Source organism: Syzygium oleosum, unplaced genomic scaffold, assembly GCF_021117445.2.
Source record: "Syzygium oleosum isolate NSW1041296 unplaced genomic scaffold, Sole_v2.1 Sole_v2.12, whole genome shotgun sequence".
Classification (NCBI taxonomy): Eukaryota; Viridiplantae; Streptophyta; class Magnoliopsida; order Myrtales; family Myrtaceae; genus Syzygium; species Syzygium oleosum.
Genome location: NW_026607496.1, coordinates 4,911,532 through 4,934,718, shown reverse-complemented (window position 1 = coordinate 4,934,718; position 23,187 = coordinate 4,911,532). Strand labels below are relative to the sequence as shown.

General features: G+C 40.7%; 1 protein-coding gene across 2 annotated transcripts; it reads left to right on the top strand.

Annotated features, from left to right (window-relative positions):
* Positions 1-10,140: 10,140 nt before the first annotated feature.
* On the top strand, positions 10,141-13,770 carry LOC115672251 (trihelix transcription factor GT-3b-like). 2 transcript variants are annotated; one of them, XR_008817611.1, is made up of 3 exons: positions 10,141-10,628; positions 11,004-11,634; positions 13,375-13,770. XR_008817611.1 is itself a non-coding variant. In XM_030594020.2 (2 exons), the coding sequence occupies exons 1-2, from the start codon at positions 10,320-10,322 to the stop codon at positions 11,559-11,561; spliced, it is 867 nt and encodes a 288-aa protein (XP_030449880.1). In that variant the 5' UTR covers positions 10,142-10,319; the 3' UTR covers positions 11,562-11,805. The 2 variants fall into 2 exon arrangements, 1 of the variants encoding a protein (XP_030449880.1); XM_030594020.2 differs by lacking the exon at positions 13,375-13,770 and having other exon boundaries at positions 10,142-10,628; positions 11,004-11,805.
* The last annotated feature ends 9,417 nt before the right edge of the window (positions 13,771-23,187 follow it).

Genomic DNA, 23,187 nt, shown 5'->3' with positions numbered 1-23,187 from the left:
TCCGAGAGATTGTTCCTTGACTATTGGCATTTAATGATGTGACATTGATGACTTTCCCGTGTTGAGGGAAAAAAGAGAGGAGGTGGTTTAATGAATTTAGGATTGGAATGGTCGATGTTGCAATGTGAATGTTAGCGCCATAGGGGGACCAAAGTTTGACAATGTTGAGGATGTTGTAGTCGCATGACACGCGCAGTGGCGCAGGATGTGATGCAACTTGGAGCTCCAAAGTCCAAAACCATTCATTCATCCTCCAAAGCAGCATAGGCAATTGCTGGGACATTCATATGATATATTACATCATACTCATCGTCCAACCCTTTTTCCTTGATCATAAATAAACTATAAAGTTAGGACAAATTTCCATTGAAGGCCGTGAAACCTAGGTGGTATTTATGGACTAAATTTTGGTTTCAAATACTAAACTACAAACTTTAATTTTCATTTTTGCAATTGATGCGCTTTGATAAGAATTTGGCCAATTTTTCACTAATGCTGACATGGTACTAACGTGACATCCAACTTGACGTGATATCAACTTTAACAGAGAAAAATAAGTTAAAAAAAAGGAGCAAAGGGTCGCAACCGTCTACCACCTCCAGCTTAGGGTTGTCGGCCCTCTGCTCTCAATGGTAGAGGTTCAATTGCTCTTTGCAACTATCATAGAGAGCTACGCCGCCCTTTATTGTGGCGATAGAGACGGTCGCGAGTCTCGACTACTGTGGCGACGACCCTGTGCGATGGTGGTGGAGGGTTGCGTGACCCTTTGCCCATGACTAAGAGTGTCGAGTGACTCTCTGCCATTTATTTGTAGAGGGTTGTGCAAACCTCTACGGTCACGGGTGAAGGGTTAGCAACCCTCCATTGAAGATGGAATTATGCAAGAAGGTTGGAGCCTTTTTTACCCTTTTCCATTTTTCTATTAGGACTGATATGGCGCAAGTGTTGACGTTATATCAGCGCACACATCCACCGTGTTGGCATTTGCCTAGAAAATTAGCTCAATTCCAATCAAAGTGTATGAATTGCCAAAAAAAAAAATCTAAAGTTCAGTAAATTAGTTTATCGAAATCAATGTTCAGTGACTTGATTGCAATACCACCTAATTTTAGTCAAGGTGGGCGAAAGTTTACCCTAAAATTCAGTATTCTACATGAATGAAATTAAAATAAAGTGATAGAAATGTAAGTACCCCCAGAATAATGCGACCATTAGTGAAAGTTCCCTACAAAATTATAACTTACATAAGATATATCTGCACCTTGGTCCTAAGTAAGACCTTAAAATGCTTCATCCTGTGTCTCGTCCGGACCTCAAAATCCTTAGGATGTAAAGCAGCAATAGGGTATTCCCACCTCCTAGGGAAGAAAGAGATTCAGGGGGAATTAAGGGGGCAAGGCGTACATGCATCGACAAGTTAAAATAATGAATGCATATATGGAGCCAGCCATCACTACAATATAAATGCATAAACCGTAGACACTCATGTTGGAGCTTCGACTCTCTCTTTCTTGGTGAGGTTATCTCTTAATTGAATACCATAATCCAAAGATAATGACTAGTTTCTTGAGATGGTATAAATGTAATATGATCCACTTTGTCTGAAGATCTACTGCATTAATTAGGTGTGAACATGTTGTGGAGCGACTATCGTGGAAGTCTAATACCTGCATAATGCTGGAGAAATACAATAGGGACTTTGAACTCATTGATGTATATGTCAAATTTGCATTGATAATGCATGTGGGATTCTTCTTTGTATTCACACTTCACATGTGCGCTTACCAATCTCTCCTCACGTGCGAGTTTACTGGCGAGTCGCCTCTCCTTTATTTTAACATCAGATTTCTCCTACACCGATGAATCTCAATTTGAATTTCCAACCACTGCGTATCGGTGCAACACATCCCTCCGCTTCAACCCAGAGCCCCGATACTCAATTTATTTAGAGGAAATGTCAATTCTCTTGCTTAATCCTCATAATAAGCCAGTGCCTAGGCTATAGATATCTTCTCTTTTGTCTTTTTTTATTCGATTAATTCAGCAGTACGATCGTAATTTGCTGGCTATTCGGAAGGGAATTAGTACAGCAATCCACCGTCATGACTCTCAAAGCGATCAAATCGAACTCACACCCATTGATTCCCAAGCCAAAAGCATAGCTACACCCTTGCCATAAGGTCAATCCAACAACGGCCGTCTCCTTGTTACCCCGAGCTTAATTACCAACTTTAGGGTTTCTTCCGTAAGATCTCAAATGGAATCATTCCAACCACGGAAATGTAGGAGGAAAGAAACAAAACATATTCCAACGCACGAGATTTTGCGAGTTGGACGTCCCAATTGCTCAGCGAGACCTCGCCAACGCATGGAAGGCGAACGCATCATTCTTTTTTTCCTCCCTCGAGACTTCCGTTTAGAAAGGCAAAATAGAGCAGGTCAAATCTCGGATTTCTTGTTCACATATGGGTCTCGAGTCTCAACAAACGGAATTTCAGTATTATATGGTCAACGATTTGGAATAATTCTATGCCACCTTCTTCTCCCTCAGCTATTATAAAAGAAACGAAAAAGAGGGCAGTACAAATTAGTCAATCGGTCCGTCCTTTCGAAATTTAGATTTTGTCATCGTAATTCGGGACCATCTTATCACATAGGCCAAGACATGTGCTGCGACTGTGTTCCTATTTTGTCTATTTTAGCATTATAAAAAGAATTTTATTTCCAAATGAAAAAAAAGATATGGGAAATCTTCAAAAGTTTATATATTTTTGTTATTTTGATTTCTGCAAGGTATATGATATGAAGATTGACGTGTGGACAATTGAATTGGAGAAATCAAAACGATCTCTTTGTAAGTGGAATTTAATAGGGGATACAAATGATCTCTAAATTTACTCTAATATGCAATATGATCCTTGAATTTTCAAATTGTTTAATGTGGTCCATGTATAGACAACCTGAACTTGAACTAATGAAAGGACAATATCGAATATTTTTGTATAGTTCAGAGACTAAATTGAATATGTACCAAAAGTTCAGAAACCATATTGAACAAATTAAAAGTTTAGAAACCACATTACACATTGGAGTAAAGTTCATGGACCACATTCTCCAAAATTAAAGCTTCATGGACCATATTGTACATTAGGGCAAAATTTAAGGATCATTTGTGTCATTATCCCAATTTAATATCCGCAATCTTTTTAGGAAGGTTTTCATGGGATAGAATATAATATGTGGAAATAATAAAATTATGGATTTACTTATTCTTTTTACAGAGATAGTATTTGTAAAATAAGTAACTAAGCAGATTTGGAGAGGACTGAACTTTGGCTTGAGATTGAAGTGCAAAAATGTATAATAAAGGAGACAAATAAGGGTTTTGAAAGATTTAAACTAGGAACCTCTCACTCTAATATCGTGTAAAATTGTGTGGGACCGCTAACAAACCCTTACTCTAAAAACTTAAGCCGTATACACACACGGCACAGGTCCTCTAAGTTTTGTTTTTGCAATCAAATCTTCTAACTTTCTTGATTTGTCAATCAAGTGCATTGTTACCCACTATAACTAATATTGTAAAATATGATTTCTATTTTCTTATTTTTCCCTTTGTTTTCTGCTCATTTGGCAACAAATTAGCATCGCGTGTCATTTTCTGTCACATAAGCAATGCCGCGGCATTAATCAAATTGATAGTTAAGTTATAGTTGTTGAACAAGGAATTTTATTGTACAAATTGAGAAAGTTAGAGGATTTTATTGCACAAAATAAAACTTAGATGACTAAATCGTAGAAATCCAAAAAAATTAGAGGACTTAATCGAACAAAATAAAATTCAAAGAACCAAATTGCCCAAATGCTAAGACTTTAAGGACTAAATCTGTACTTAATCCATCTTATATATTACAAAGTTATAATTCTCCAAGGGAGTTTCCTGGAATTTAAGGTTGAAAAGTTGAGGGTGAATTTTCTTTGGGTTCTCAAATTAGCAAAATAGAACAAGTCAATTAACAATATTCTTTCGACCAAAAAAAATTTAACAATATTCACGTTGTGGATGAAAATATACGATCCTCGCACTTATTGAGAAAGTGACATGCGTTGACAATTATAAAAGCATCTAGAAAATCAAAAGTAATTCCATCTCTGAATTCCAGGGACGCGTGTCAATCTCAAACTCATCGAGAAACAACGCATCACGGACAATTAAGAACTCAAAACTGTGTTTGCAAGCACCATTTTCTCCTGTGTCTTTTTTCCGAGTTAAATCGAGTAATATCGAACGAAGATTATGCATGCGAACACGACCGATACATCATGCGGCGTGCGGCGACACCGGCGACCCCGGGCCGGCGTTCGAATCAAGGATCGCCTCTCGAAAGATCATCTCCAGCTCCACTCCGCATAGATCAAAACCCTAAGTCCTCCATCATCGACAGCAGTTCACGAGAAGAGAAGAGAGAGAGAGAGAGGGGGAAGGAACCGCGAGCTCACAAGCAAAACAATGGAACGAAAGATAGGTTTGGGCCCACCACCCAGGTGTGAAAACGTTGGACCGGTGGGGGCCCAGAGACACGGTCTGCACGAGGGGCCACGTGGGAAGAGACGGCTGGGGGGAATGGCGATCACAAGTGGGGACCACGACGGCGAGAACAACCGCGTAAAGAGATGGACGGCCCCACAACGCACGAGCCACCCCGCCAACCCCCCCCCCCCCCCGCGGCTTTCCCCTTCTCTTTCACTCGCTTCGATCCCGATGTCTCCATGCAACAAAAGGTTTTTTTTTATAGCAGCATTCCCACCGCCACCCCCACCACGACGTACCAAGAAAGATAAAAACAAAGGGCAGCCAGAGCTTGCTCTCTCTTTCTTTTTCTTTTTCTTTTCTTGTGTCAACTTCACACGGTTTGAACCGAAACGACCGGAAAGAAAGAAAGAAAGAAAGAAAGAAAGAATAGTGGGGTTTGATTTGATTTGATTAGATTAGGGATGCTCGAGGTATGATGATGGCTTGCGTTTTATAAAATTGTGTGGGGGGTGGGGCGGAATATGAAAAGATTATGTGTCGCTTTTCGCTTGGATATCGCTTATGTATCTCTGTTTTTTTTGAAAGCATGTTTTTGGCACCTCCGTCGCAATCGAAATTATGTGCGATTTGCCATTTTTCCATTTCTTGAAATAGCCTGATCGATTTTCTCTCACCCGGCGGCGAACGAACGCTGACCCGGTTGCCTTATGAGCACCAACCTGCCCACCTTGGTTCAGCCTCTTCGCTGTTGATGCCGCCCGCTGCCTTGGCCTTTGGGGCTCGCCCTTCGTGGGACGGGCCTGCTGCCACGAAGGGCAACTGTGGAACTTGTACTTGCCCCCGAATCTCTGCATCCTCAACTCTCTCTCTCTCTCTCTCTCTCTCACCACACACACACACAAATAGTGGTGTGTCGTTGTGCCTTGTTGGGTTGATATGAGTAGACATGGCCACGGTTTCGGAACCGGCGGTTCCGGTTCGTGGCCATGTATGAACCGGAACCGGCCGGTTCCGGGCCGGTTCAGGTTCCGGTTCCTGCCGGTTTCGGCCGGTTCCGAACCTGGAGTGTCCGCTGCTCGGGAGCCGATTGTACGGGTGCATCGAATCCGGCGGCGGGACGGCACGTCGGATCTTCTTCTTCTGCTGCTCCTCCCTCGCGCGCTCTCTTTCCCGCTGGCCGGATCGTCACATCGCCGGCGGAGCTGCCGTGGATTCTCTCACGCTCGCGCGCTCCTGAGTTTCGATGCTTCGTTCAGTTCGTTGTGGTTTGGACTCTGGAGAGAGAGAGAGGGAGGGAGGGAAGGACTTCCAGACCTGGGCGTCGTCTCGGTCTCTCAAAGGCTCCTCGCATTCGCGCATCGCGACGGCAATCGACCGGGCAGCGCTCGCAGCTCCTCCGTCGCCGACGCCGCCGCCGGGGATTAGCTCCATCGGCGCCGCATCCGCGCCACATCAGTTACAGTAGAGGCTAGAGAGCGGGAGAGAGCGGGAGAAGTTCCGGTTATCTTTTTAATTTTCTTTTTATTATTATTATTTTTATTTTATTTTTGCCCGTTTCCAAGGCAGCCTGCAAAGGCTGCCTTGGCAACGGGCCGCAGCAGGGCCTGCACGTCTGCAGGCCCTGTTGCAGGTTTTTTTTTTTTAATTTATTTATTTAAAATTTTTAATTTTTTTTTTGGAACCGGCGGTTCCAGGCCGGTTCCAAAATTGCTGGAACCTGAATCGAGCCCGTAGGCCACGGGCCGATTCCGGTTCCGAACCGTGGGCCTGGTCAACAAGCCGGGCCCGGGTTTGACCGGGCCTGTTCCGGGCCGGTTCCGGGCCGAAACCGGCCCGTGGCCATGACTAGATATGAGGCGCCCATGGCGTCGCAACCTCATGTTTAGGCTAAAAAAAGTCAAAAATTATGCAACACGGCATTGTTTGAGTAAATTTATCCATGTCAAATTGCTGGTCGGGTCATGCAAGACGACCAGCGATGATTGGACCGTCATTTCATCAATTTTAGGCGAGAATTGGTTGTGAGAACTTGATTGCGGTTTCACTCAAAAGTTTAGAACTAAATCAGTTTAATTGAAATGTTTAGAATTGAATTTAAATCCTTACAATAATTTTAGGACTATTTTTTCCTGTTTCGACTAGCAAAATTCGTTTAACTAAATGGATCAAACTGAGATCTAGACAACCCAAACATGACCTCAACATTTCAACTAGCTTTGTTGAGATAAAATGAATTTTTATGGATTTAGGGAAAAAAGAAATTAAGCAATGAAAAAGAATTATGTTCAAGGTTCTATAGATTTTATTTTGAAATGATGTATTTAATAAGTCAATAGATTTATCTACATTAAATGAAAAATTGTAGTAGTAAAGATTCAATCATGAACTTAGTTCTTTTTGTTTCAAGTTATGGGAGAATAATCTAGAAAAGATATTTAGGGCCTGTTTGGTAACCGGCCAAATAGTGCCTGATTCTATTCTTTTATTCCCGGGAACAAAAAAAGAACAGAAATCTTTTTTGTAAATTTTTTTGTTCCCGGGCATAAATTTGTTTCCATAATCAGTTTTGGAACAGAATCAAGAATAAAAAAAAAGTTGATTCTTGATTCTGGGAACAAGAATCAGAAATGGAAAATAAATTTTCTTCTTCTTCTTCTTCTTTCCTAGCCTATGGCCGATGACCGGCGATTGACGATAGGCCAGGGCCGGCGAAGGTGAGGGATGGGCCGCGAGCGTCCTTGCTAGATTTGGCGAGGGCGGCCCTCGCCCAGGCTGTGAGCCGCCCTTACCGGATTTGGCGAGAGTGGCGGCGAGTGTCCAGCCCTCGCCAGATCCGACAAGGGCGACCCTTGCCCTTGCCCATGCTGCGAGGGTGGCCCTCGCCGGCCCTAGCCTGTGACCGGCACCAGCGACCTGGCCATGGGCCAAGGAAGGAGAAGAAGAAAAAAAGAAAATAAAAAAAGAAAAAAAGATAAGAAATTTTAAAAATTTTAAAATATTATTAATAAAAAGAATTTTTGTGCTGTTACTAAACGCATTTCTGTATTTTCTATTCCAGGAATAAAAATTTTGGACAGTTACCAAACGTTTTCAAATGTTTAGAAATTATTTCCAGGAATAGAATAAAAAAAAATTATTTCTGAACAGAAATTGTTTTCGGAAACAGAATTGTTACCAAACATACCCTTAGAGTTAACACCTGCATGAAGTATCAAGAACGGTAAGTGTCAATATTCAGTAGTACTAATTAATAACTAATTTAAGTTATATTGGTCAATGTGAGTCATATAATCATTGGTCTTATTTACATGATCCATTTATTAAAAGGACCAGACGGGTCAATTTCGAGTTAAATATGATGAATTCATACCAGTCCATATAATTATTTGAATTCCGATCGAGTACGATACATATTAATCGCCTGAAGTAAGTTGACACGATCATCATATAGGATGAACATGATTATCATAAATTCAAACTCGCTAATCTTCTGTCGTGTTATTTTATTGGATCAGAAATTACCGCCCCTAGTTCTATTTAACAAAAAAGTTAAAAAAAATGTTACCAATAAAGAGATGAAAGAGCTTGACAAGAATCGAAATGATTGCACCTAGCTTAGAGTTACCTGTGCAACCGTTTGTCTTAAAAGGTTAGAAAAAGGGAGTGCATAATTTTAAGAACAAATTAAACGGTTGCGCACTTGACTTCAATAATAAGAGTGACTCGAGTGTTATCGATTCATGAACAATTAACCATTGTTTAACTCCAAATTACTATAAATGTCAACAATCGTTCATACGTTAGACCGCATTACTTTTAAAAATTCATAAGTTATATGTGTAAAGAGAGAAACCATGGTTAAAAAGTGACTTACAAAATCATGTACAAGTAGTGAAACTTCCGATTGGAACTTTGAATACAACCCACTTATTTAAAAATCCAACATATTAAAGTTTATCAAATCACCTAATAATTCATTTTCTATAAAGACTAACAAAATCTACATGCCCTAGAAACCATTATATGAGATTTTTGTTTGGTCGACCAATATTGCAAAGATGACAATTTTACATAAGTCACTCACTTTAGATATAATATAGGGGACCAGCGAGTTGCATTCTCGGTATGAAAGAGTTCTTTAGTAGGACCGATGTTGTCGCAATTGTTTCTCGAGATAGTAATATAAAACGTGTTTGTTTCGGGAAAAACTTCATTGGAAAAGTTGTCCAAAAAGTCATAAATCTATTGCACCTTTGCCAATTCAGTCTCAAACCTTTTAATATTGCCAAATCAGTTCTAAACATTTTTAGGTTTTGCAAATTCAGTTCATCTGATCAATTTTCGCCAAAAATCGCTAACATGAACGCTTGCCGTCTTACGCGGTACGACCGACGTGGCACGGTCGGTGCTAAATGGATAACTTTTTAATAATATTTTCGATTTTTTTTTAAATTTTTTCTTTACTTCGTTTTTTTTTGTGTTTTTTTCTTTGCCAGCGAGGCCACGGAGGCCCTAGGCAAGATCATCACGGCCTCGTCGGCCGCGAGCGAGGGCCTTCGTGGCCCGCCGGCCACGGGCGAGGCGGCCCTTGCCATATCAACTCTTCAGGAAAACATTTTCCCTCTTTTCAGGCTCGGGAATCCGTTTTCCTATCCTTAAGCATGCGCATTCTCTTTGACCCTAAATGGCTTTCCCCCGACCATTCCTTCTCGGCAAACCAGACGTGCTCGAAAGTCCAGACAACTCGCCCCCTGGGAAAATCCTCTCGCTCAAACAAACGCACCCATTACCTCAATAATCATAGCATAGCGCAATTCATGTAGCGGTCGACCATAGTGAATCACATGAGAAGATACCTTATGTAATATAAATATGAACTCAACTACGATGTCCCCAGTCGCAGAGGATGCATCCCCCCCTCCCTCCCCTCGTAAGCATGACGTCGCGTTTACGAAATGGGAACAAATGGGTATGCAAAATGCACTCAAAAGTAGAGAGAGAAAGAGGGAGAGAGAGAGTTTGCGCGTAGACAGATGAAGACTCCTTGAAAAAAGGGTCGAGAGAGATAAGAAAGAGATCTGACCCTGGACACCCAATTTTCTTTTCCCCTTTATAAGATGCTTAATTAATTGCAACCAACTTGATTAACCCCACTTCATATTCCAATAGACCGCTGTAGACCCAATATATACTAGGGCTAATTTAATTCAATTCACGGGTGACGTATATAAAGAAGGATACGTTGTTTTCTCGGACCGGTCCGGTCGCTCTGCCTGTGAATGCTGAAGAAACTTTGTGGCCGCCCGTGGACCGGGCGACGTGTCGTATGAATGGATCCCCACGCTTAGCATCCGCGCATGATGATGGTATTTGCGTAAATCCTTGTTGTGACCATGGATTATGCTCGAGTAATCATGTTTATGTTAGTCTTTTTGGCCACTAAAAGTAACGTTCCATCTGGTTTAACTTTTCCTCCGCAGGAAATGGTAGACAGAGAAAGAGAGAGAGATTTGCCAGTCGCTGTCTGAAATCAGGACGAAAAATATTAAGGGCGCTCTCCTTGACACCTAAGCAGAGATTGAAACCCGAGCCCCAAGCCAAGACCCGACGTTTCTCGCCCTTTGACGTTTCACACCGGCCCTTTCACACCCGCCCCCGTATAAAATCTCTGTTTCCACGTCTCTTCTCATTCTTTTTCTCTTTCTCTTTCTCTCTCCTCAGCGCCAATTCCATCCTTCCGGTGCAAGCATTCTCATCACCCCCCCTAGATTCTTGCCCTATTAATATGGAAGGGCACTTCCCCCATCATCTTCACCATCAGCAACATCTTCAGCAGCAGCAGCATCGGCCGTCACTGCAGCAGCAGCAGATAAGCGTTAGCGTGGAAGCGGGCGGCGATAGGTTCCCGCAATGGAGCGTCCAGGAGACAAAGGAGTTCTTGATGATACGGGCCGAGCTCGACCGGAGCTTCATGGAGACGAAGCGGAACAAGCTCCTCTGGGAGGTCATATCGACCCGGATGAGGGAGAAGGGCTACAACCGGAGCGCCGAGCAGTGCAAGTGCAAGTGGAAGAACCTCGTCACTCGATATAAGGTACGTCCAAGGACTCGGCTCTAGCTTGTACTCGCAAATGAATCCCTTTCAAGATTCGTCAGTACTATTTTTTTTTTTTGCTAAAGATTTGTCGGTACTAGTTGGTTTCCTCGTTCATTGCCCTTATAAGGATGTTCCTTTATTGTCACCAAGTTCTAATATGACTTTTATCAAAAAGTAAGTGTCCATAGCAAGGTTTACATAGATGTGCATCATTCAAGAAAGAAACATTTGTCGATCCCCAAAGACCGATAGCCAAATCCCAAAACTCGAAATTAGCAGAGCACACCTGTTTACATATAGTGATAGTTCTTTATTGCAGATAATGGGTGCGCTTCTTCTCATGGATAAAAATATAATTTGATTCATTTTTAGGGTTGCGAGACGATCGAACCAGAAGCTATGAGGCAGCAATTCCCATTTTACAATGAGATGCAAGCGATTTTTGCGGCGAGGATGCAAAGAATGCTGTGGGCCGAAGCAGAAGGAGGCAGCGGTGGGGGAAGCACCTCGAAGAGCAAGAAAGCATCTTCTTCCCAGTTGTCTTCTGATGACGATGGTGATGATGAGGACAGTGAGGGCGAGAAGGGAAAAAAGAAGAAGAAGGCCAAGGGCAACACTGGCACGAGCAACAGCAGTAGTGGAAGCAGCAGCGAAGTGAGGAAGATATTGGAGGAGTTCATGAAGCAACAGGCACGGATGGAGGCGGAGTGGAGGGAGGCGTATGAAGTGCGGGAGAGCGAGAGAAGGGTGAAGGAGATGGAGTGGAGGCAGGCAATGGAGGTTCTAGAGAATGAGAGGATAATGATGGACAGGAGGTGGAGAGAGAGGGAAGAGCAGAGGAGGATGAGAGAGGAGGCTAGGGCTGAGAAGAGGGATGCTCTTATCACAGCACTTCTCAACAAGCTTAGAAGAGAAGATCACAACATGTAACTCTCTCTCTCTCTCTCTCTTCCCTCTCTTCATAATTATGGAGATTATGATGAAGAAGAAGCTTCCCCATGAGGTGTGTCTTCCTACTCCACAACTCTCAAATCTAGGAGATCAAAATTGAAGCGAAACATATGGCTTTGCATACTGTTTCCTGTTGTTTTTGCCTCAATGAGGCTTCTTTGTTTAGTACACAAGCTAGAGCTTCCATTTTCTCATCAAATCTATGAAAGAATCTCTCTCTCTCTCTCTCTCTCTCTCTCTCTCTCTCTCTCTCTCTCTCTCTCTCTCTCTCTCTCTCTCTGATATTTTTTTTTTGCATGCATTTCCATGTAGCCGCTCAGTTCCTCCAGAAAATAGAGCTCATGTATTGTCAATATGTTATTCAAATAGGCAATTTTATAAGATTAAGGTAATGATTAAATAGATAGATAGCCGTAGATGACACTAAATACAAAAGAAATAACTTGTTAAACCTACTAATTTGAACCCATATGGCCAAGGTCTTTTTTATGATGATATAAAAGAGAAAGGAGAAGCTTGGAAACCAAGCAATGTATCCATATTTTGTTTTAACTTGAAACTTTGATAGTTGCTATAAAACTATATATATAAAGGTAGGAGTAAAAATCACCACCTTAACCAGTGTATGATTGAAGTATACACGCATGAAAAAACTGCTATCAGTTGTAGATGTTGATGTCTGGATTTGTTTCGGAATCGAGTTTTACGTGGTGTGGCTCCAAAAATAGTGCCTAGAAAGAGTATAACTGGAGACTTTATGATGTGTATTGTTTCTTTCCCGCTAGATCAGTTCTTTGGTTTCAAAAGTTTAGTATGAACAACTATCGTTGGATTATGTTTCACTGAAAAGGGATCAGAATTCATTAGTGCAAGAACCCTGCTCGCTAGGTCAGTTCTTGGTTCTAAAACTTTGAGAATCTTTAGCTGCGTAAGTTTATATCATTTGATCATGGAAATAATATTTTTCTCATCGTACGTTGCCTTAATTTTGTTTGTGATCATGAATTGAGCATCCTTCATGTGAACCTGTCTTTGTTGCGAGCGTATCATGTGAACTTCATGTTGGAGATTGATTCTGGCCTTCAATTTTGAGACGATAGAAGCATTTGGAAATGGGAACAAGTAGACAGCTCATGTTATCGGTTTGCTGACTTCTTGCGTCTTATGCTGATAACGGAAACCTCTCCATGGACTTAAAAAACTAAAAATTTTGAATATGTCATTGGTAATCTCTTGTTCTAGATAATTAGTCTCCTAATTTTTGGTGTTTCTACAATTTTGCCTACTTTTCTACATGGTTAAGTCTCTCCATCACGACCGTTATTAGCAATGTCAAATTACTGACATGGCATCTTTGGATTGCCGTGGTGTCAACGACGCCACATTATCGAGATAAGGATCCACTTCCCTTATCATCGACCCAACCATAATTGTTGGAGGGGATTGAGCTAGGGTTCACCATCTTCACTAGTGTTCAGTGACACAATACGAGTTGCCAGGTCTTGACGATGGTCGGGTAGCTATGGTGGAGCTAGGGTTGGCCACATGGAATCGTCATGGCGTTAACGAGAGGTCGCATTGGTGAAGTAGAAAAAATCGAATCGAGCCAGGGTTTGCTACCCTCACAAGTACTATCCAACGGCTCAATGCGAGTCGTCAACTCTCTCAAAGGCCGGGAATCGGATGCGGAAACACATCGCCTACCTGCTGCTCTTTTCTTATCTTTGACAAGAAGAAAAACTTGTCTTACATCTTCTGTCATTGACAATGGCGAGAGCCAGTTGATCCTTAGTTGAAGATTATTTGCGGGATGGAGCTAGGGTTTTGCTATCCTCTTGGTGTCCAACGCGTTGCAACATGAGTCACCATCAACCCTATGCGTAGCTATGATTTTAGGCCATGGTTTGTCATGTGGGATTGCCAAAGTGCCAATTGGACACTACATTAGCAAAATAGGACAAAAAAGAGGGAAGAATAAAGAACGGAAGTAGGGAGTCGGTGAGGTAAGGACCACTATCCTTATCATCGACAAATAGGAGGTTGGATTGATCCTCAAGTGAAAATTTGCATGAAGGATTTGGCTGGGGCCTGCTACCCTCAACTAGTCCCCGACCCTCTTTCTATTTCTCTACCTTGAGTTTCTCCCTTTTGTTTTTAAATTTATTACAATTTGTTTCATGTGCTCCTAGTTAGTCATATCATTCTAGCAATTGGAAGGTGTTAGTGATGGAAGGATTTGCATATATAAATCAACAAAGTAAGAAGGCTAGACTAGACAATGAATATAGGGGAAGAAATTGCAAGAACACGAAAAAGCTGGGGAAATTGTCTAATTAGCCCTAAACCTATTATACAGATGTTGATTCAATAATAAACTTTTTAACTTTGACGATTGAGCCCTAAACTTTTTCGCGAAATTTCAATGTAATCCTTCCAGTCAAGTTTTGCCGGAAATCGCTGACGTGGCAATGTGTCACATATGATGACTAGAAATGACTGAACCGTCACGTCAGTGATTTTTGCGAAAATCGATCAGAAGGATTCCATTGAAATTTTGTGCAAATGTTTAGAACTATATTGGCAAAAATTAAAAAATTTAGGATTGAATTGGCATTTGCACAATAAATCTAGGACTGATTGGGTAATTTTCCCTCAAAAAGCTAGATCACTACTATTTTGGAGATAAGCCAGTTAAATAAACACGAATATTTTTTTTTTTGTATATATTTATGGAGTGTTTAACATTTTTCAAGTACCGGGCTAATTCGTATATGGTGTGGTAATCTTCGTATCCCACACAACAGGTAATTATAGAAGACACATGTATGTGCTCCTAGGGATGATCCCAAGGGAACTTGCAGGGTAAGTGTGTTGATTCGAATCTAGGCCATAAGACTTGATCAAACATGGATTTGACTGATTCAAAGCAATTCAAATTTTAGCTAACTTCAAAATCCACTGGATTTGGACAGTGTAACAACAGTTTTATATTCTATTCATTTAGTAAAGATAATGGTGATATTGCCAGAACACAGAATTATGTTATATTGTATCTTTTTTCGTCTGGTATATGTTATACACTTCTCAATTGTTACTGGTGGTCTAATTTATAGGGGAAAGTTAATCAAGAATGTGTTGCGCTCTCTCTTTGATCTATGTAAGTGTAAGATAACTTCTATGGTTTTTATCATTATATATGTAAGTGTAAGATACCATTGATTGGGAAAAAATTAGAGAGATATCTCTACGATTAGTTTTGACTTCCAAATTAATTTCCAGCAATGTGAAGAAGACGAGGCTAAGAACTTTGCTTTTATGAAAGCATGTAAAAGCGTATGAAATTTACGTATGTGGTTTAATTTCTCGAGCTATTGGTTCCTCTTTTGTGCACCGGCATGGTCTGTCGGTGGCTGGAATGTGAGAACTGGGGCCATCAACAACGGATTGAATTTTGACAATCGTGTTTCTTTAATATATTCTTCGAATTTCTCATGATTTTCGGCCTTATTTTCTTGATTGTTTGTCCGAAGTGATTAAGTTATAAATATCCTTTCTCTTTTCCAATGCAAGATTGGCTTACACATATGGATTTTCTATTAAGTTAAGCAGGAACCATACGTACTTGATTCGTACATTACATAGATCCGTTCATCACTGTACAACCCATTATTTCAAAATGTTCCGACTTTTAGAAAAAAATAGAAGAAACTAAAGACTAGCAGCATGCTGGTCAGCTCTCTAATATAATAAATTATTTTGAAAAAACAAGAACGGTTTCGAAAATTCAAATTCGAACCGTGCTTTCGTAGCTTTTGTCTCCAAAGCTTCTAGACTTGGTCATTATCATGTGACTTACGAAAAGTCAGCTTCTTCCTTCTGTCTTTTATTTATGTTTATTTATCTTTCGACACGCGTAGCGAAAGGGTCTTAGCTAGGAGATTAGGTGAACCCCCAAAACATTTCTTTTACCTTTCTCCAGATTAAAACTTTCTACCCTAATAATTAACTCTTCTCTCTCTCTGTCTGTCTCTCTCTCTTTTTTGACCAATTCCTCCGAAGTGAAAAATCTAGAAACTTGGAAATTGAGATCAATGAACAATACGACCATCGATTGGAAAATTGTTCAAAAAATCATAAACATATTTTGCGGAGGCTAATTCAGTCCTAAATTTTTCAATTGTGCCAATTTCATCTTAAATCTTTTGACGATCTGTCAATTTGGTCATAAACCTTTTGATGGTTTGCTAATTTAGTCTTAAACCTTTTGACGACGATTTATCAATGTAGTCCTTCTGGCCAAACATCCAAACAATAGGTTCAGGATGAAATCGGTAAATCTTAAAAAAAATTAGGACTAAATTAGCATAAAGAAATATTTAAGACTGAATTGGCAAAATCATCAAAAGGTCCAGGACTAAATCATCACAATCGAAAGGTTTAAGGACCGAATCGGCCACCATATAATAAATTTAAGACTTTTTGGGTCAATTATCCCGCTAATCAAAGCTACTGCATTCACCTTTCTCACAACATGCTTTTTCACTCGAATCTCCTTTGCCCAAAAGGGCTTGTGGCACGGACACGGTTTTAGGGTTTCGTGGATTGCATTATTTACAATCATTCATCTCGTCCAGCTCATGCACAATTCAAAAAAAATGCCACAGTTTGACTTCGAACCAAAAGGGCGCAAAAAGAAGACAAAGCGAGTGCGGTACTAAGTTAATGTCCAGCTAATGATTCGCGACGCATTTCGGGCAACCGCGTTGGTCTGTATGGATGGGAGGCACCAAAACGAATGGCAGCGCCCTCGCCGACATGCAATTTGTGGGAGATCCTTGTATTTCATATTATATGTAGGTTGTGTGTGAATTATATGCATGCATTTGATTCCGTCTTGTGGACGGTGGACCACCGCTGTAGGAGATAGCAACGGCAGCGGGACAGGGCGGGGCGGGGCAGGGCGGTGCGGGGCCGAGAGACCCTGGTCCCCCACCTTGCCCCATTTCAACTTTGGGGTCCGATTTTTTTTTTTATATAAACCGTCCGGCCAAAGTATCTCAAACATTCCATGATCATTTAAGGGCATATCGGCCACATCATATGTGTGAAAATCGAACGAAAATAAGACCCCTTTTGGAACATGCCATTTATTTTATTCTTAAAAGTGTCATATACGGGGTGCATTTTAATGACCAAGAAGCATGAGAAACAATCGGTGTGCTCTAATACCAATGTTTGGGTTTTGTCAATTGTACGTCAAATCCCAAAATCCGAGACTAACACCCATATGTTCTCTGATACCAATTGGTGTACTCTGATGCCATTTAGTTTATCCGCGCCAGTCGAGAGTATAATCGCGCGCTCGGACTAGCACCCATATGTTCTCGACCAAATATGCCCCTTGAGCTCAAAGAACACTTGCTTTTGCAATTTTTGGAGAGTATCTACTCTTTTTCTCGGCACCGACACGCACGACCACTATCTCATTTTCTTCTCTTTTAATGTGCTTTTTCACGGTCAAGCGCGCTCACCCACAACCGAGCACACCTTTGGCAAACATGCACAAAATGCATCGAGTGCGAAGGAGAAGTTTGTCTTCTCATGCAACTGTTCCCTCCAGGGAACTACCAAATAGAATGGGCTGGGCTTGGGTTAAGCCCAGCCCATTAAAAACTAACATAGGAGATATGTCATTAAAAAATTACAATGTTTTTTTTTTACCCGCGAGCTAAATGTATGATGAATTGGGTCGTCTTAAAAAAAGTTATGAAACCTAAATACTCCATTATAAATTTTTTGAATCAAATTGTTCTGCGCACGATAGCTTCGGAATCTCTAATGTCCTTCTCTCACGAATCCTAGAACTACTAAGAAAATAAGGATCCGTTTGTTTCGCGGAAAATGAATGATTTGAAAAACTTTTTTCTAAATGATCACTTATATTACTTAGAAAATGATTGAACGTAAAATATTTTTATCGTTCACGAAAGTGTTCATGCATACTATATTGTCAATGATGAAAATATTTTTTTATTAACTAATTATTTTAAGAGAAACAAGCGATCATATTTAGGAAAATATTTTCCAAATTACTCATTTTTCGGGAAACAAATGGATCCTAAGATCAATTCACTATTTGTGTTGCATCCCAAATAAACGAGTAAGCTAACCATATTATGCATGAGTTGTTCAAAAACGAATTTAAGGGGAAAATTGTCAAAAAAGTCCTAAACCTATAGCACTTTTGCCAATTCAGTCCTAAACTTTTCAATTTTATCAATTCAGTCCTAAACCTTTTCACTTCTTGCCAGGTCAGTCTATCCGGCCAATTTTGGCCGGTCAGTGTTGGCGCGGCCGCCAACCGTCCAGCCAACGCTGATGTGGCAATTTTAAATTTTTTTTTGAATTTTTAAATATTGTTTTCTTTTTTTTCTTCTGCACTTCTTCCTCTCTAGCCAGTCTGGCGACCGACGATTGGTGAGGTTGGCCTCGCCGGCCACTGGTGAGGGCGAGCTCGCCCGCCGTTGCCTAGGCGAGATCGAGGCCGACCTCGTCCAACGACGATGAGGTCGGCCTTGCCCAGCCAAGGCGAGGCCGGCCAGCGCCGTTGCAGGTTGGCCTCGCCACGGCTGGCCGAGGCCGACCTCGCTGTCGCTGGGTTCCACCTCGCCCAGCGATGGCAAGTTGGCCTCGCCCAGCCAAGGTGAGGCCGGCCAGCGTCGTCGCAGGTTGGCCTTGCCATGGCTGGCCGACCTTGCCATCGCTGGGTTCCACCTCTCCCAGCGACAGCGAGGTTGACCTCAATCTCGCCCAGGCAGCGGGTGGGGTGAGCTTCGCCAGAGGCCAGTGAGGCCTCGCTAGCCCACGCCTTTGGCCGGTTGCCGGACCGGCCAGAGAGGAAGAAGTGTAGAAGAAAAAAAAAAGAAAAAAAATTAAAAAATTGCCACGTTAGCGTTGGCCTGACGGCCGGCGCCGGCCGGTCAAAATTGGTTGGATGGACTGAATTGGCAAGAAATGAAAATGTTTAGGACTGAATTGGCAAAATTGAAAGGTTTAGTATTGAATTGGCAAAAATGCAATAGGTTTAGGACTTTTTTGACAATTTTCCCCGAATTTAAGTGTCATTAACAATTTTGGTAAACATTGTCGGACATCATCTATTCGGCATGACCGTGCCCTTTTTTTTTTTCTTAGATAATTAACATGGGTATTCAAACTGTTCGCTCGACTAATCCCTATGAACTCAAGCAAATCGCTGCATCCACGTACATCAGAGAAGATTTAACCGACAAAGAGACATGCGTACCCGTTGAAGTTACTCTAAATGGGAGATGCCGTAATTTAATCGTAAGACTTTTTGCATCCAAAATAAGCTCTTAACTAGCCAACCTTTTAAGGTGTAACCATGCCTCTTCAGTATAGATCTTCACGCATGCAGATTCACACCGATCTTATTGCCATGCCTTATATTCCAAATGCCTTGAAAGTCTTGCCTCTCCATCCAATCATCTAACTTACCGATGAGGATGAAATTAAAGAATCTCACATTGCCTGACTAAGAGTTTTAATAGGCCTACTATATGCTCTCTTTCCTATGCTTAAACTATACATCTAATCCATCCTTCCAAAAGTTTAAACTAGGGATATGTTTACTAAAAGTCCTAAAACTTGTCATGAAAGTGCAATTGAGTCTTAAAACTTTCAAAAAGTGCAATTAAATCCTAAAATTTGTCAAATTAGTTCAGTCGAGTCATAAAGTTAACATCGTCTAATTTACTAATGGAAAAAACTAACGTGACGCTGACGTGGCTTATTTTAATATTTTCTCTTTCCTATATGGTGATGGTGTGGCTAAATTATGAAACATAAAACTAAAATGTCGTTGTTTTAACCCAAATTCGATTTTTAATACTAATTTTATATATATTAAATTTAAAAAATAAGCTAAATATTAAAAGAGAAGAGGAGGAGAATAGGCGGGGAGGGCTACAAGACGCTTGCCTACAGTCGCCCACCCTCGCTCGCTTGCCGCCCTCCCCGCTTGTTCTCCTCCTCCTTTTTTTAAAATTTATTTAGCTTATTTTTTAAATTTAATCTATAGAAAATTAGTATTAAAATAAAAAACCACATTATCGCCACGTAAGATAAAAAATAATAAAAAAGCTCCGTTAGCACTTTCCGTTAGCCAAATTGGACAGCGTTAACTTCAAGGCTCGATTGAACACAATTGACAAATCTTAGGACTTGATTATACTTTTTGCAGGTTTTATGACTCAAATATATTTCGTGATAAGTTTTAAGAATTTCAGTGAAAGTATCCCTTTAAACTATCAAAAAATCATGCCTGGCTCTACGGGAGAGAGCCACACACTGCCTCACTATTCACAAGACGTGTCGAAAATTGTCTTGTCATGGACCTTGTTTTAACTTATCGATGAATTAATGAATGTTAACATCTGCTTAAGTCAGCAGATGGAGTCCTCTACGGCTTTCCCCAGATTTAATCCAAGTTGATTTAAATTTAATACCGATTCTTTTCGGCCACAATGGAAAATTCCAAAAATTCTTTGAGACTGCTAGATTGTATTTGGATTACTACATAGAATTAAGTTAATAGTAGTTTACATTAATTGTACGTTAGTCTAATTGTATTCTTACCCTTTTTAATCGAAATGGTAGAATCGTCCCAAGAAAAAGGGACTACTTGGTTTTACCACAAAAATTTAGAGAGGATGCCGATACCATTTCGCACATTACTCGATCCTCTTCTCTGATCAAATCCACGTTATGTTCTTTTCAACTCGAGAAGTGTGTAATACGTTATGTACGGCACACTTCCTGGCACTATCCCAAATCTAAGAACCTATATATGGAAAACTTTAAGACCGTTCAACCTGGGAAAATCCAAAAAACGAACCTTCCAATTTTTACTGACCAACAGTGATCGATAACACCAATTTTACACAACACCCAATAACAGTTAGAAAACGGAGAATCCAGAAGGGGGTGGAAGCAAGGTCCGGAACAACCACGTCAGCAATTTCTGGTGAAGTAACACTGTGCCTTCAATTTTTTCGCTTAAAGGGGCGAAACATGAGCAGCAAGCCAGCAGTTACACTCACGTCCGAGAGAAATACGATTCCACATCCCCGAAAATGGGGGAGCTCCAGTTTATTAAAAGTACAAATACTTCTTTTTTTTTTGACAAAAAAGTACAAATACTTCAAAGGCAACTATTTGAGGTATGAAATTCTTTGCACACATTAGCCATACTTTCATCAATTTCATTCCTCATTTTAAATTGCAAATTGACTTTTAGTGTCGGAGGATCCCAAAAAATCAACCCCTTGGGACTTCCTTATCTGTGGTGTGCAGGGCACGCGGAGCCACGAGCTAGTCGAACTTGGAATTCATGCGAGGAAGGTTGAGTTGCGGCGCAAACCAAATCTGTGTGTTAACGGTGAGAAACTACTTAAGGCTACTTAAATCCGTGTAAATAATTTTTTCTTCCTTGTATGTTCATTTCCTTAATTTGACGTGCTCTCCATTAATGATTTGGTTTCCTAACGCGGCGTTTTAGAGATTTAAAACATACGATGATGACCACATGCTTGGAGTGATGGCAAATTTTTTCTTTTGATAGCCTTCACATATTAGGGAGAAAAGGAAGAAAGAGAGAGAGAGAGAGAAGACTGATAATGGTCACTACTATTAGATTTGAGGCTTGATGACATTGATTTGTTGATGGACAAGGCTCCACCAATAGCCAGAGTTATTATAAACTCAGATAATTAAAAGAAAATAAGAGTGTTCTTTGATGGAGGCCCAAGTAAAGGCCGAGCTTACATTCAATATTGACATTGGAACAGTCGGTAAAATCCCCAGAACTAAACTGTCATCACACTGGCAATAATGTCTTGTTAAACTGGCAATCAACGGAGATATCTCTTCGAAGGGCCACGTTCTCCTTCTAAAGGCCTTCAATCTCCCTTTGACGCTATTCTAGTTGCGATCGTAGCATGCCGACGTCACATTTTGTGGTGAAGCTGCTTACTGGAGATTTGCCGGATTTTCTATAGGCATGCCGTTGCTTGGTCCCTTCTCAGGGGGAATCAGACGTACTTCTGTATTCGATCGTTGCTGTTGTTCTTATTGTTGCTGCTGCTGCTGTTTTTTGCTGCTGTTGCTGTTGCGTTTGTGTTGTTGATGTTGGACATGCGAAGTTTGTGGTTGTCGGAGTTGAGGAGATCTTTCTTGACTTATAGAGAGCAAGCCTTGAGGATCAGAATTTCTAATTCTCTTGCGAGGATGAGCCTCGTCATGGTCCTTCAATCTATTGCCCGTGAAATTGGATGCTGATCCTCATGGCTTGCGCTCTATACTTCAAGAAATGAGCTCCTCAACTCAAACGACCTCGAACTTTGCATATCCAACATCAACAACAAGACAAACGCAGCAACAACAACAACAGCAGAAAGGGTGCCCGTTGATGAAGGCTCCTCGTTATGATCCTTCAACCTCTTGCCCGTGAAATTGGACGAGATATCGAGAATTTCAGTGTGGGCTACCTTGGGTGGCTCATCGCTGAGCACCATTTTCTTCAAAGGCTGCTCATTTGTTTAGATGGTTAGGCTTTTGTGTTCATACAATTGATGATAGTATCTTCTCTATCTGTACATAGAATACTTTGATAATAAACTAAGTAAAGCTTAACGTCAAACCTCACAAGCCGCATTCAGTTGAGCTCTTTCATCCTCTGGAAATACCCCTCTTGACGACCTCTCAAGTGTGACATTGAGGTTGAGGGTTTTAAGTTTTTCTTTTGAACTTGAATCGCTACTACATCTGTCACAACTGTAGAAGAAGGTGATTTTGAGGATGCTGTTCCTGAGTTTGAACTAAGAAGATTTTATCTCCCAGGAAGATTGATTTGATTATGAAAAAGCCAAAGAATGAAAAAGAGGACGATTGTTACTTCAGTGCAAGTTGTATTCCGATAGAATTCGTGTCTAGTGGGATTGTTTAAATAGGCCACTTAGGCCTCACCTTTATGTCAAAACTGGTAGCTAATCGTGGCCGTATCATCACAAGAAAGAAATAGTTGATGAACCTTACAAATAAAGCTCAATGCATATCTAGTGTGTGATAGAGTCATATGTTTTCTACATGTTAAGACTAATCTTTTTTTAAGAGTTTCTACATAATATATGAGAAATATGTGTCACAGAATTTGCGCCAAACTCTATCTATGAAAAATATGCAATGCAACATCTTGAGTACGTATATTGTCTAATTGCTCTAGTCTCTGCACGATTATATTTGTTCTGTACATTGAAGGTAGTATCCTTTAGGCTTTTGTATATGAATTTTCAGGAGTTCTTTTTCTTGTCAAATTTTCAAATGACATGTAAAACGACTTAGTAGTAAACAAATCATATATAGCTCGTACAGTGGAAAATTGGAAGGTTTGGGTAAATTTTACCGAGATGCAATAAAAAGATGGATAGATGTGGTAATGGACATGATGTACCTTACCATATAATTTATTTTTTATAGACATAAATTTATTAGTTTCCCATATATTTGAGGTGCAACCTAAGAACGA

Excerpts from the sequence above, each read along its gene's own strand:
- LOC115672251 (XM_030594020.2), top strand. The coding sequence starts at position 10,320 with ATGGAAGGGCACTTCCCCCATCATCTTCACCATCAGCAACATCTTCAG. Across the intron at positions 10,629-11,003 it reads ACCTCGTCACTCGATATAAG|GGTTGCGAGACGATCGAACC; the intron begins GTACGTCCAAGG and ends ATTCATTTTTAG.